Source organism: Mesoplodon mirus, assembly GCF_964341445.2.
Source record: "Mesoplodon mirus genome assembly, chromosome: 9".
NCBI lineage: Eukaryota > Metazoa > Chordata > Mammalia > Artiodactyla > Ziphiidae > Mesoplodon > Mesoplodon mirus.
Window position 1 is genome coordinate 45463955 of NC_138985.1, and position 15786 is coordinate 45479740.

General features: G+C 34.5%; 1 protein-coding gene across 1 annotated transcript in view; it reads right to left on the minus strand.

The window, feature by feature from the left end:
• The window catches only part of AHR (aryl hydrocarbon receptor), a 47266-nt gene that overhangs the window by 13772 nt on the left and 17708 nt on the right, over positions 1-15786 (minus strand). The window contains exon 3 of the mRNA XM_082633134.1: positions 5512-5615. Coding sequence (XP_082489260.1) covers positions 5512-5615 — 104 coding nt within the window. The remainder of the gene's footprint in view (positions 1-5511; positions 5616-15786) is intronic.

Below are 15786 nucleotides of genomic sequence, written 5' to 3' on the forward strand. Positions count from 1 at the left end.
GCACCTACTATTTAACAGCCACTTTCTAAATGCTTTTTATTTAATGTATTCAAGTACTTTAATTCCCTCAGCAATCCACTGAAGTAGGTGTCATATTCCAGTTTTTAAATCGAGGAAACTGAGGTAAAGAGCTGCACAGTAACTTGCCCACGGCCATACAGCTAGGAAGAAGCTGAGCCAGAAGGTAAACTTTGTCTAGCTCTAAAGCCTGCACACTTAACGTTATATCATGATCTACTGCTTTTATGTGTTACTGATCACCAACTGTTGCATGCCTATAACTCATGTAATCACAACTGGGATCTAAGATCCTTGACTTTAGATATTATGCCTTATAAAACCCGGCAATTTCCCCAGGATGAAAAATGGCGATGGCACCCACCAAGAACTTAAATGTTTAATGATTTACACCCCAAAAATTGAGTATTCTTAAGTTTTAGCTGGCAGTAATAGTATATATCCATTACCACATTTTTTTATCTTGCAGATGTCTTCCTTCTAGAAAATAGTATCCATTGATCATATGCATATTATTTTGTAGAATATCATGTTTTTCGAACAGTGGAATGAATTTAGTACTGTACAATAAGCTCATTAGTGCATGCCAGGTGACACAAAGATAATTTAGGGTATGACAGGTAAACACTCTTAGACAAATGTTAGTTGTCAGATATAAAACAAAAAGACTCTTAAAAGAATATATACATACCAATCTTAAAAGAATATATACATACCAATTATATGGATATTAAATGATCTTAAATACCATGTGGAGCAAGGTTATTACTTGTACTGAATTATTATCTTAGTAAATTAAAAGAAGGAATTAATTTGGTAATTACATATTAATAAAAGAGATTATTATTCTTTGGTCTAAGTCACAACTATCTCTCTATCTGAAAATCATGTTGAGCTTCACTTACTATTTAATAAGAGAAGTAAACTGCACTTAGTACTGTTATTTATAATTTCAACTGCTGTTATCTCAAAAATGAAGCTACAGATTTTAATAAGCACAGTATTAAGTAGCAATGGATAGAACATATTTAAATATATGAAAATAAACAACTAAAGCAAATAACAGATAATGAAACGATACAAAAAGTTATTTTATTGTTTTATTTTTATTCTTCATAAAACAGTAACAAATTTAAGCTAATCAAGAAAATAAATATTTTAACCTTTCATTAAACATCTTGTAACATTTTCTTCATGTGCCTCCTTTGTTAAAACCAAAGGAAAAGATTACGTTTCAAAAGTTTCAAGCCAAATGGTATACTGTACCTCTGGAAACATCCTCTGCATTTAAGTGGTAACTAGGTGATAACCGCATGTTGGAAATATAAAGTAAGATGCCATTATGGCAACTGTGTATAATGAAATATGCCATTTTCACATGTCTACAATGTGCTCAGCTTCTTCATAAGAGATAAGAGGTTATGGCCCTAAGCAAATTGTATAGTGTGTGATGCTTCCTACTATAGAGGAAGCATCACATACTATACAAATGGCATCCAACAGAATTAATGACAAGACCATTTATTTTAAATACCTAAATATTTCCACTCTTCAGAAAATTAAAAAGTTAACACTAGTTTTGCAACGGTATATTTTTATTCTGGGTCCTTGACATAGGATATGTTTACAATTTATCTAAACATTCTAGGGAAAAATAAAAATCATGGGCCCAGATATCACTGATGAACATAGATGCGAAAATCCTCAACAAAATACTACCAAACAGAATCCAACAGCACATTAAAAGGGTCATACACTATGATCAAGTGGGATTTATCCCAGGAATGCAAGGATTCTTCAGTATATGCAAATCAATGAATGTGATAAACCATATTAACAAACTGAAGGATAAAAACCATATGATCATCTCAATAGATGCAAAAAAAGTTTGACAAAATTCAACACCCATTTATGATAAAAACTCTCCAGAAAGTAGGCATAGAAGGAATTTACCTCAATATAATAAAGGCCATATATGACAAAACCACAGCCAACATCGTTCTCAATGCTGAAAAGCCGAAGCCATTTCCACTAAGATCAGGAACAAGACAAGGTTGCCCACTCTCACCACTATTATTCAACATAGTTTTGGAAGTTTTAGCCACAGCAATCAGACAAGAAAAAGAAATAAAAGGAATCCCAATCGGAAAAGAAGAAGTAAAACTGTCACTGTTTGCAGATGACATGATACTATACACAGAGAATCCTAAAGACGCTACCAGAAAACTACTAGAGCTAATCAATGAATTTGGTAAAATAGCAGGATACAAAATTAATGCACAGAAATCTCTTGCATTTCTATACACTAATGCTGAAAAATCTGAAAGAGAAATTAAGGAAACACTCCCATTTACCACTGCAACAAAAAGAATAAAATACCTAGGAATAAACCTACCTAAGGAGACAAAAGACCTGCATGCAGAAAACTATAAGATACTGATGAAAGAAATTAAAAATGATACAAACAGATGGAGATATATACCATATGCTTGGACTGCAAGAATCAACACTGTGAAAATGACTATACTACCCAAAGCAATCTACAGATTCAATGCAATCCCTATCAAACTACCAATGGCATTTTTCACAGAACTAGAACAAAAAATTTCACAATTTGTATGGAAACACAAAAGACCCCAAATAGCCAAAGCTATCTTGAGAAAGAAAAATGGAGCTGGATAATCAGACGCCCAGACTTCAGACTATATTACAAAGCTACAGTTATCAAGAGAGTATGGTACTGGCACAAAAACAGAAATATAGATCAATGGAACAGGATAGAAAGCCCAGAAATAAACCCACGCACATATGGTCACCTTATTTTCGATAAAGGAGGCAAGAATATACAATAGAGAAAAGACAGCCTCTTTAATAAGTGGTGCTGGGAAAACTGGACATCTACATGTAAAAGAATGAAATTAGAACACTCCCTAACACCATACACAAAAATAAACTCAAAATGGATTAAAGGCCTAACTGTAAGGCCAGACACTATAAAACTCTTAGAAGAAAACATAGGCAGAACACTCTATGACATAAATCACAGCAAGATCCTTTTTGACCCACCTGCTAGAGAATTGGAAATAAAAAACAAAAATAAACAAATGGGACCTAATGAAACTTAAAGCTTTTGCACAGCAAAGGAAACCATAAACAAGACAAAAAGACACCCCTCAGAATGGGAGAAAATACTTGCAAACGAAGCAACTGACAAAGGATTCATCTCCAAAATTGACAAGCAGCTCATGCAGCTCAATATCAAAAAAAACCAAACAACCCAATCCAAAAATGGGCAGAAGACCTAAATAGACATTTCTCCAAAGAATATATACAGAATGCCAACAAACACATGAAAGGATGCTCAACATCACTAATCATTAGAGAAATGCATATCAAAACTACAATGAGGTATCACCTCACACCAGTCAGAATGGCCATCATCAAAAAGCCTACAAACAATAAATGCTGTAGTGGGTGTGGAGAAAAGGGAACCCTCTTGCACTGTTGGTGGGAATGTAAATTGATACAGCCACTATGGAGAACAGTATGGAGATTCCTTAGAAAAGAAAAAATAGAAATACTATATGACCCAGCAATCCCACTCCTGGGCATATACCCTGAGAAAACCATAATTCAAAAAGAGTCATGTACCAGAATGTTAATTGCAGCACTATTTTCAATAGCCAGGACATGGAAGCAACCGAAGTGTCCATCAACAGATGAATGGATAAAGAACATGTGGCATATATATACCATGGAATATTACTCAGCCATAAAAAGAAATGAAATTGAGTTATTTCCAGTGAGATGGATGGACCTAGAGACTGTCATACAGAATGAAGTAAGTTAGAAAGAGAAAAACAAGTATCGTATGCCAACACATATATGAAATCTTAAAAGAAAAAAGATGGTTCTGAAGAACGCAGGGGCAGGACTGGAATAAAGACACAGATGTAGAGAATGGACTTGAGGACACGGGGAGGGGGAAGGGTAACCTGGGATGAAGTGAGAGTGGCATGGACGTATATACACTACCAAATGTAAGATAGATAGCTAGTGGGAAGCAGCTGCATAGCACAGGGAGCTCAGCTCAGTGCTTTGTGACCATCTAGAGGGGTGGAATAGGGAGGGTGGGAGGGAGACGCATGGAGGAGGGGATATGGGGATATATGTATACATATAGCTGACTCACTTTGTTATACAGTGGAAACTAACACACCATTGTAAAGCAATTATACTCCAATAAAGATGTTAAAAAAATAATCACTGGCCCATAATTTAAAGCAGTTTAACAAGTGTTAAGCATGCCACATTTGTCTATTTTCACTTGAGATAAAGAACTTCCTTATTACTTGACTACATAAACTAAGATGCGTGCTTAATCACATTAAGCAGCAATTATTAGAATGCTTCGTGTGACCTGAATATGGGGTCTTTACGTTTCAGCTAATATACATAAAAATCCTCAGCTAGAGGCAGGAGGAGGACGACTCATGGTTGAATATATTTAATTTTTTCTAACATAATGGAAGCAAAAGTTAATTTTCGGTATCAGGGATTTGAACACAATTACAAAATTATAATAAAATCTTATAAATTGTTAGGTTACACTTAAGCATTTACTGAATGAATGGAGTTACTGAAACTTACGGCTACTTTTTGTCACAATGGCAAATTAAGTTCTCCACTCAGTTCACTGGGAAGAATTGAAAATTATTATGTAATAGTAATAGCGCAGATTATAGCACACATCTTTTCTGTTTTGTTTTATTTTATTTAACGAGTTTCTTTTTTTTTTTACCATTTTTTAAATTGAAGTATAGTTAATTTACAGTGTTGAGTTAGTTTCAGGTGTACAGCAAAGTGATGCAGTTATACATATATATATATTCTTTATAGCACACATCTTCATTCTGTCTTTCTTTAATAAGATAAATACCTGAGGATTTTAACTGAGAATCGAGCATTGTATCAGATCCAAAAGAAAGAAAAATTGGAAAAGATTTAAAATACTTTTATAGACAAATCTACTAGAAACTCTCCAAGTTCTAGCACATCTGTAGCAAGTTGATAAGTCACACATAGATGCTAAAAGAAAATATAGTTATAAGAACACATTGAAAAAAATAAACTTCAGGTTAAGAACAATTTCAAACTATTTAACAAATAAAATTATTTTAATGGAGCTATATTCCTCAAAACATATACGTAAATCCAATGTCTTAAATGAGAACCTTTAAAATAATCTAGGAGTTCTTGCTATTTAAAGAAATGCAACACAGAAAGTGATAACTAGACTTCTAATAAATATACTTCATAAAATTCCATTTTTTCATGTACAATACTAACATTATACCACTATTGTACTTCAGATGAAAGTGGTATGAAACGCTGGGTGAGTCCTAAATAAACTGGGGATAATTAAAAGGCTGTTAATTAATTCTCCATTTATAATTGTCCTAATGAAAACGAACTATATTTACTACAATTTACCTGCAGTAAGAATTCTCCTTCCTGCAAGTTCAGGCCTTCTCTGAATTTTGTTCTACAGTTGTCCTGGCCTCCATTTCTGTCAGCTGGGGTGGACTTTAATGCAACTATGAAAAAAAGGGAAAAACAATGATATAGTATACGTGGTTTTTAAAATAAGCAGTTTCAAAGAGCTATAATAAAAACCTCTGTACACCAAACACAGAGATAATTTGAAAAATTGGTATCTACCGGTACTACAGTAACTAAGTGAACAATCCTTTGCCAATGGGTGGTTTCCAGTCAGCTGACAGATTGGGTTTTTTTTTTTGTTTTTTTTGGCTGCATTGAGTCTTCGTTGCTGCGCGGGCTTTCTCTAGTTGCAGCGAGGGGGGCTACTCTTCGTTGGTGTGCGGGCTCCTCATTGTGGTGGTTTCTCTTGTTGCTGAGCACAGGATCTAAGCGCGGGCTTCAGCAGTTGTGGCTCGCAGGCTCAGTACTTGTGGCGCACAGGCTTAGTTGCTCCGCGGCATATGGGATCTTCCCGGACCAGAGATGGAACCCATGTCCCCTGCGTTGGCAGGCAGATTCTTAACCACTGTGCCACCAGGGAAGTCCCTGACAGGTTCTTAAAAATAACTTTTGATGAGTTCACTATATGATTTTTCGCATATTACTTGAGGAGTTTCAAAGAATTGCCATGACATTGCTATAAACACTCCTCCAGTTCTTATCTATTTAGGAGAATAAGGTTCCTCACAACCTAACCTATAAAAATATTTTTAATATGTCTCTACATATTTATCTTAACAGCTGTGAACTACTGGGTGGTGAGAAGAATCAACCAAATGCCTTATTAAGAAATATATGTCCACTGAGGTTAGGATCCTCTTGTCTAGTTTTAAGGTAAAAAAACTGTTAGTAGTATTATTAAGTTCACATTAAATTTATAGATCAATTCATGGAGAATTAATGTCTTTATGATGTTGAATCAATCTGAGAACATGTATGTTTTCCCATTTGTTCAAGTCTGTATTTTTTGTCCCACTAGAATGTTTTGAAGTTCTCCACAAAAAAGTATTTTTATGTCTATTCCTAGGTATTACACCTTGTAATGTGGCTTCTCTTTCATTATCATCTTCTAGTTGCTTATGGATTGCATATGTGAACGGGAGTCTGACAGGATGGTGGGATGCTTACTATAGAGGGTAGCACGCTGTAATGCTGCATCTCCCCACCTTCCCATCTCTCTCCGCATTGTGTGTGTGTGCATGCATTTATAGTCTGGGAGGCAGCACAGCTGAACAGAAATAATAATTGCTACCATTTACTTATTTAGCATTTTTCCAAGCACTCTCAAATGTTTTCTCAGTTAAAACAAGTGGATGGACATTGGTACCTGACAGAGCTGAGTTCAAATCTCAGCTCTGCCTTTTCCTAAATGTGTGAGCTTTCTGAGCCTGTCTCCTAATATGTAAAGTAGTAATTGAAAAAGCAAACAAACAAAAACACCCTGCAGGGCCATTGTGAAGAATAATTAGAATATATGTGAAGTTCCTGACATAGAGCAGCTCAATATTAGTTGGTAGCTTTAATTATTAGCAGTATTTCCCAAAGCTCATAGATTGCCCTGTTATAAAGTTTAAACTTTTAGACACTATTACACCACCTTTCTATTTTTCTGATCTTTTTTTAACCTGTGATATTTAAAATAAGAGAAACCATTAAGCCAAACCAACTGTGACGTTCCTTTTAAGATTTCTTATTTCATTAGATTTTTAAGCGCTAAGGATAATCTGGCTCAGTGATAAGCTGGAGATATATTAATAACCAGATTTTTCTCTCAGTTTGAGCAAAGCATCACATATAAAACATTTTCATGTGTGAAGCATATTTTCTGGTAAACCATCGGTGCATGTGTCACACTGGACTCTTATGCCAAGTCCTTGCCTTTGCAGAACTTGAAGCATATCTCTTTGAAACAAGAAGCCAAAAACCTGGCCTCTGAATATAACAATTCCAAAAGGCCACAGAACAGATTTCCTTAGGCCAAAATATAGTTTGAGGTAAATTAACTGATCTAACAGTTAACCAAGACCAAAGGAAAGGCTTAATCTTTTCTCGTTGAAAGGTAAAGGACAGAGAGGGCTTTCCTCCCTTTCTATCCTGTAAGCTTTGTTGTTCCTTGCTTTCCAGTGGCCACAGTTGCTTGAACACATTAAAACCTCACAATGTAAGCGTTAACTACACTCTCCTACTTTTCCAAAAGCTCCAGTACGAGGCACAATTTAAGAGTTATACCAAATATCAGTAAGATTTGCTATTAGAAAGAAAACAACAAAACCCAAACGCTGACATTATGAAAGAAGCAAAGTCGTCCTAAAAATGGATAGATATTAATTGTGTCAAATTTACAATGTCTAAATTTTCTTATTAGGAATCTTTTAAAATTAACTTTTTAATCAGTGGAATGATGTCAGTTTCCACTAGAGTTACTGGACCACTGAGAAGCTGAATAAGAAATGAAAGAGGCCATTCATCTCAGTAACTTACAATTTGTTTCTGGTCTTGTATTGGGGATATTAGCCAATTTAATTAGACATTAGACAGACTCTGCCTTTAAGTAGGGCCTATAAGCTATGGAAATGAAGAACTAGAAAAGAATGTCAAAAATATTAGTAAAGAATGTCAAAAATATTAAGTACCAGGATGGAATTTAATTAAAGTATTAGAGGAACTTGAAAAAGAATGAATTCTTTCTAAACAACAATGCTTACAATTCTAAATGTTAGAAGGACAATATTTAATACGTATGTATAACTACTGCTTAAGTAGGAAAAGTGGTAAGTGCATTTGGGGGAAGCATCACTGGAGGGTTCTTCCAAAAAGAGGCAAACAAGTATTTCTGTTGATCTCTTGTTTAAGGCTAATAATTAATCAGTTAAGAATTTAAGTAAATATTGTGCAAAGAGGAGTCGAGGAAGGATGCACTCCCTTCCCATTCTCATCTAAAAAATACTAATATGACTTTTTAGAAAACTTATTTTATGTCCTAGCCACCTGACCCAAACTATGTAATTTTTGCCTTTCCATGAAGTTTGTCCTCTATTTCTTGATCTCATACCTACCACCTCTCCCTTCTTAAAGTTACTGGAAGATGTATTAATTAATACTACTCACTTTCACATGTACATTTCTTGCCCTGATCAGAAAGCAATAGAAGAGTAAGAAGATGATGTGGGGATATGCCTTCCTACCATCTGAGTGGCCTTAAATAATTTCCTTCATAATAATATGTGATACTTAGAGCCCACACTGTATGCCAGGCAGTCTCCATGTATTACGTCTTATTTATTTAATCTTCATAAGAGTTCTATGGGACTGGCCTTACTGTCCTTTCAGTAGATTAGGAAACTGAGACTTAAGGAGGTTAGGAAACTTTCCCAAGGTTCTAGCTTTAAGTGGTAGAGCCTAGATAAGAACCCAGGTAGCCTAATCCTAAGTGCATGAGCTATTATTAACCACCTACCAGACTTCTCTCCCATGCTAACCACCTTTGACCATTAGTTTCCTCATCTTTAAATTAGGTCAGTGATACCTCTGGAGACAAATTCTTGTGAGAGCTAAAATAACATGTAGAGTACCTGGGTTAATGCCTGAATCTATAACTGACAGTCAAGGATGGAGAAAATGGGCTATATGCTGAGTTCACACACCCTCAAGCCATTATGGAAGCTTACACTAAAAGTTGCAAACTAGGGATAATTGAGTGTTTTCTCATCTCTAAACAGGGAGCATTAATGAGTGTCTAACAGGACTGCTATGGTGACTGTGCAACATAAATTTGAAGGTACTTCAAACTTGTAAATTGTTATAAAAATTATATGTATCATCAGATGCAGAAGACACTTTAATCATTACACCCCTGGAATTAAATACATGGCAGTTCATAGAAACAAAATATAATATCTGAAAATAAGTCATAAGCCAGTTCTGCTACTCGGGAAACACTGGCCGTACTGAAGAGACATTTGTTAAAATCCTCCCCATATGTGCAGGAACGGCACACCTTCCAAAGTGTAAGGCTCTGACTTTCAGCATTCAGCAGAATATTAAGATAATAAACCATCAAAATATTTCAACTATTTGCTCTTTGAGAGATCAATGATGCAATTAAACAAGGATTTAATTGATAATGGAATTTAGAGTGTAAATATATCACAGCATTATCAGATTGTAATATTATCCATATAATTAGTACCAACTGATTCAAGTCTTTTTCCCATATTCAAGTGTTATTCCCACATGCATTTAATCATATCCATGTTTCCTAATATGGCACTTTCCTTCCTTATACATCTAAGCTCAGATTTCCCATTTCTCCCTACAAGCCAAATATTTCCTCTTCAAAAAACATGCTCTGAATTTTTCAAGAGAGAAATTCACGGGGAACAAATATTGGCATGCGGTAAACTATACTTTGTATTTTGTTACTGTAGTTGGCATTTAAACTGAAAGATGACATGGTACATGTTTTGCCAGGAAAAAGCATAAGCCTTTTTAATCTCTAATTGTTGATATAAATTCAATTTATCTTACAATAATGTTTATCATCCCCCTTTATTACTTCTGGAAGGAAAAGTTAAATTCCATTCCCACATTCATATAAGCATAAAAGAGAGCACAGCTATCGTCTATTATGAAATTCAACCAACTACATCTCTAAATTAGAAAGTAGTATTTCTTGAATATAAGGAAAAAACCCCAGTCTAGTATGGATGAGTATTTACAAATAATTTCCAATCATATATAAGTGTACCTAAAAAGAGTTCCTTCTAGATCCTTTGAGGTAATAGATAGATATTTCACTTCAGTAACATCAAGTTTGTTTGTTTGGTAAATGAAGCATTGTCCTTTTGAGGGAAAGAAGGAAGAAACTGAAAATCTTTTTTAAAAACTATGTTATAGTCTAAGTTTTCAGGAGACAAAGATCAGGTGTACACAGTTCAGTGCTTTCTGATGATATTCACAGATTTTTTTCTGCCTAGAAGTTTCTACTCACCAAGGCAGAATAAAAGTAAATTCAGGTTTTAAAAAGGCACATGTTAGTTTATATCTTTATGAATGAATGTAAGTTGCATAACTGGCGGTTACTGTCTTTTTAGCAAATCTAAAGAAACACATCATTCTAAAGCTGCAAAAATCCTTAAAAGTTAGATCTATTCTCACTCTCGATTAAGTGGAAACTAACTTCCAAAGATGTTACTCAACATTTTTCCAGTTTTACATTTAGTTACATGCAATTCTACTGTAACGATATGTTAGGTCTCTGAATTAATGAAACCAACTAGAGCAATTAATTTACCTTTTCAGTGGGGAATGAGTTGCATTTAGCTTTCCACATAAACAAGAGTGGAATTAAAACTGCATTCTAAGTAGGAAAATTTAATCAGCCAGAGCAGTGATTCTCAAACTTTCATAGACATTAGAATCATCTGGAAGGCTACTGAAACACATTGCTGGACCCCACCCTCTAGAATTTCTGACTCAGTAGGTCTAGGATGGGGCCCCACAGTCTGCATTACTGACAAGTTCCCAAGTGATGCTGAGGGGCAGGTATCACATTTTGAGAACTAGTGACTTAGAAAATCAGGATTTAGGAAATAACTCACAAATGTTCTGGATCTCATTCCTTCGTACTTTCTAAAATTATCTTTCCTCTGCTTAAAGAGTTCATTATTAATATGTCTTCAGGAGGTAATTCTAATCCCAATTTTATAAAGATAAAAGTAGAACCACATAATTTACTACTGAAACACAGGGCAATAACAAAAAATTCTGTATGTACAGTTGACCTGTGAAAAACATGGGGTTTGAATTGGGCAGGTCCACTTACATGTGGGTTTTTTCCAGTAAATAATACAGCACTACCTGATCGTGATTGGTTGAAACCATGGATGCAGAACTTTGGAGATGGAGGAACCATGGATATGGAAAGCCGACTGTAAAGTTATACGCCAATTTTCGACTAACCCTTGTGTTGTTCAAGGGTCAACTGTATACAATTTAAATTTTATAACTGTGGTTCACAAAGATCTTACTTTTTAGGATAAACCCACTACACACTTAAAACATCAGGCAGGCAAGCATTCTTACTGTCCATGCTGAGAAGATGAAGACTCTGTGGAACAGTGATGACAAAGGTCTAATCTAAAGCCACAGGGTTAGTAACCGAACTACCCCCATGTCCCCTGCCTGCTGGTGCTCCCCTTACATGACAGTCTCCCTCTACTGGGCCAGGACAAAGAGAGAGAAGCTGCCTCTGTAACACAGAGACTAGACACTTGAAACTAGACACTATCAAAAATGCAGGAGGCAACAGAATATTCTGTATAACTGACCATAAAGGCACTCCCACATCATGTGGGCAAATTTAAGGCTAGAAGAATTCGATACAGACAATTCTAGGTTCATTAAGTTGATCCAATTTGACTGTCTCTTCTCTCAACCTCCCACTGCTGACACCTGAATGGCTTTGTGTCTTCTATGGACAACGAAGAATCAGAAATTACCTCCTCTAGTATTATTATTTTTCTGTAGACTTTAATTTCACTTTAGCTTACACTTTCATGTGCAATTTTCTCTTTGCCCCTTTAAGAACTTGAAACACGAAATGAAGTCATCTTTGAGCAAACTCATTATCACCATAGCACAGTTTCATATTCCACACACAGAGATGTGCTTTCCTCTATCTCTGGCCATCCTTAAAGCATTTCATCTTTGGTATTTTCCCTCTTATTCTATATGCTTTCCCCAGGAATATTTTATTCACTTTCATAGTTTAAAATACTATTCCAATGACATTATGATGACTCCAAAATCTAAATCTCCAGCTACAAACAAATAAATGAATTTGAACTACTGATTAAAAATGACTGATCAAAAAGTCAAAAAGCTATAAGAGCAGGATTAAAAAATAACACAAATATAATTACTAAATAAAAATGATTAGTGGTAATATAAATGTGTTTTATTACAGACCCTCAAGAGATTAATTTTACATTACATGTGAAAATAGTTTCTAAAACACTATAACATGGCAAATGTATATTTCCATTAACCAGATCAGCAAAGACTCAAAAAAGTCAAACAATTTAACTACAAACATTTAAAATCTGTCCTGGGGAAAAAAAAAAAGAGAAAATTGCTGAAAGTTGGCTGGCTTTAATATTTCCCCAATGGTAATCTCTGTTTAAAAAAGAAAGCTAAGCCCATAAATTTATGACCAACTGGAACTGTTCATGGCCAAGCAATTAAGGATCAAGGATCCTAGAGTCATATAACACTAGGAAATGATCAAAGAGAAAACCTATTAAAGCAGTAAATTTAAAAGAGACAAGAAAGAAGCAAAACATATAATAAAGGATATAATGAGTGTAGGTTCAGTTTGAAACTCTGTTATAATATTTGTCACTGTTTTTAAAAAAATACTTGTCAAAGCAAAGGAAAACACTCAGAGATAAAAGTATCCTATGTAAAATATCATAAAATTATTTTTTCACTTATTCATAGAATTTGACTCTTCTGCTGTAAGTTAGGATATCTGAGGAAAAGAGATTAAATTCCTGATCCAAAGAGGCCATATTATTAACTATAAAAGCCAGGATTTGAATACCACGATACCCTGACTCAATAAGAATGTCCTACCATTCTTTTCATCCATCCATGTTTCAATCTGCATGGATTTGATTATATTAAGTCCATAAATTAAAATTTAAAAGAATCTCTAAATCTTACAGTTTTTGTTACGGAAGGTATCATGAATGTTAGAGTTTCATGTTTCAAATGTAAATTCTGGAAAAAAACACATAGCTAAATTATCATCTAAAATGAATAACATCATGGGTTAATGAAACAACACTATTTGATGATTTCAAATGTGCTGATCTTTTAGGCATACAAACCTACTTTGGACATTTCTAGAATTCAGAAATCACAATTGCTGCGATACTGCAAGTTTTGTAAATTACTTGACACACAGTAATTAAAAAAAAAAAAAAGCAGATAAAGTTAGTACCCAAACCCTGTGAGTGTAAAAAAAAAGCGCACATACAAACACCTTAAACTTTATAAAACATCAACCCTTAAAAAGGCTTTTTAGGGCCTCCCTGGTGGCGCAGTGGTTGAGAGTCCGCCTGCCGATGCAGGGGATACGGGTTCGTGCCCCGGTCTGGGAGGATCCCATATGCCGCGGAGCGGCTGGGCCCGTGAGCCATGGCCGCTGAGCCTGCGCGTCCGGAGCCTGCGCGTCCGGAGCCTGTGCTCCGCGACGGGAGAGGCCACAGCAGTGAGAGGCCCGCATACCGCAAAAAGAAAAAAAAAAAAAAAAGGCTTTTTATTTAATTCATTTTTACTGCTTGTTCAAGCTCATTCTTCATATATATACATGCATATATATTTGTTTTTCAAGATAATGTTCTGAAATCCAGAGAAACACATAAGCTGAAGATGAATAAACACAATAGCTCTTTTTTGAAAACCTAATGAACTGGAAATGAACTGTTAAAGTATCTACAAAAGGAAGACCAAGAAAAGAGCACATATAATTTTTAATGTAAAATAAAGTCAAAAAAGATCCATGGTAAACAATGAGGTTGAATAAATTTTAGATCATCACATAAAGTAAGTTAACTCTCACCATCCTCTCCTCTCACAGCATTTTTAGACTTGGTGAATTTAAAATACTCCAATATGTAAAATATTTACACTTAATACATGCTTAAAATAATCACCATTTTATAATGATTCATGACTCACTACCCCTACACTGCCTAGTTTTAAAAATAACCAGAAAACTATTCCCTATGACAGTTGCAAATGCAGAACTTTGGAATTAGAAACTCAGATCCTCAAGCTCACCTCTGTCAGGCTTAACGCAGCCTACACAAAAATCACCTTTTTTTTGTTTATAAGTTTTCCTTTCCACAAATTAAATTTGTACATCTCAAATATAGAGATGTCATAAAGAGTAACTCATGACTGAGATTAATGAAGGATGCAAAATATTTCACAGTTAATGACTATATTTTAATGGTATAATAACTACATGAGTATTTTACAGAATTAACAAATACTACATGCCCTTGACATTTACTATTGGCTCAAAGAAAGAAAACTTTTCTGCCTTTTTTTACCTCATTAGGTATTTGTGTCTCAACAAAGAACGTGGATTAGTCATTCTCATCAATTTTGGGGATTGCTGTCGAAAAGTAGAATAATTTAAACAATCCTTACATGATGATGAATATTTTTAAAACTGATAATGAAATCTAACTCAAAAATTTTACATGTTGAAATTACTCTTGCTAGGAATTAAACATTACCATACTGATTCAGACTGGTTAACAAGCACAATGTCCACTGTTTGACCCTGGCATTAAGAGACACAATATAGGAGGAAACAACCCTTTCCTTTCACATCAACCAATTTCAAAGACTGGGTTATGTATAACCACCCAAATCTAAGTGTCTCTTAATAAACTATGACTGATCATAGTCATTAAGTAATTTAAACTTATTAAATATTTTCCATCTCAAAGGTAACATGATATGTGAGTCTAAAACTCATTTTATGACTGGGGTCTTCTTTTTATTCTCTACTTTTCTTTTTAAATTAGAAAGGGATAGTTTAACAATTTGAAATTTGATGAAAAAGCGTGAACGTGATGTTAAAGATTTTAGGCTTTCAGTCTATATTTCCAAAACCTAAGTCTGCACTGACTTGCCAGGTCATAGCTCCACTTCGTCATTTTCTGTCTTCAGGCTCCCCTCAACTTTGATTTAATCTATCAAGATGCAAAATTTGCCCTTTACTATGTTTAATTACCAACATGAGAAAATAGCAATTTTGAATTTTTAAAATTTGTTTCCTAAAAATACAAAAGACACTACAGAAGTACTTCAAAGATACATAATTTAGAAAAGTCTTTAAGCAGTTAAAATAAGCAGGGAAGAATAGAAGGTAACACAGAAGAACAATGTTACTGAGGAAACTGAAGAGAACTTAAAACACCTTCTACAATTTCAATTAATCTATTATTAATATAGCATTGTTATTAATCCTTAAACATGTTTAAATGTGTCCACTGTGCAGAAATTAAAAATAAAGTATCACCTTATTCTGGAATTTTTAATCTATCAAATTTACAAAGGGAGTGATTTTCTTCCTTTAAATCCAGAGACCTATTATTCCATCCTATCTATACTGACAAAACTGAAAAACACACCAAGATTGCCAGA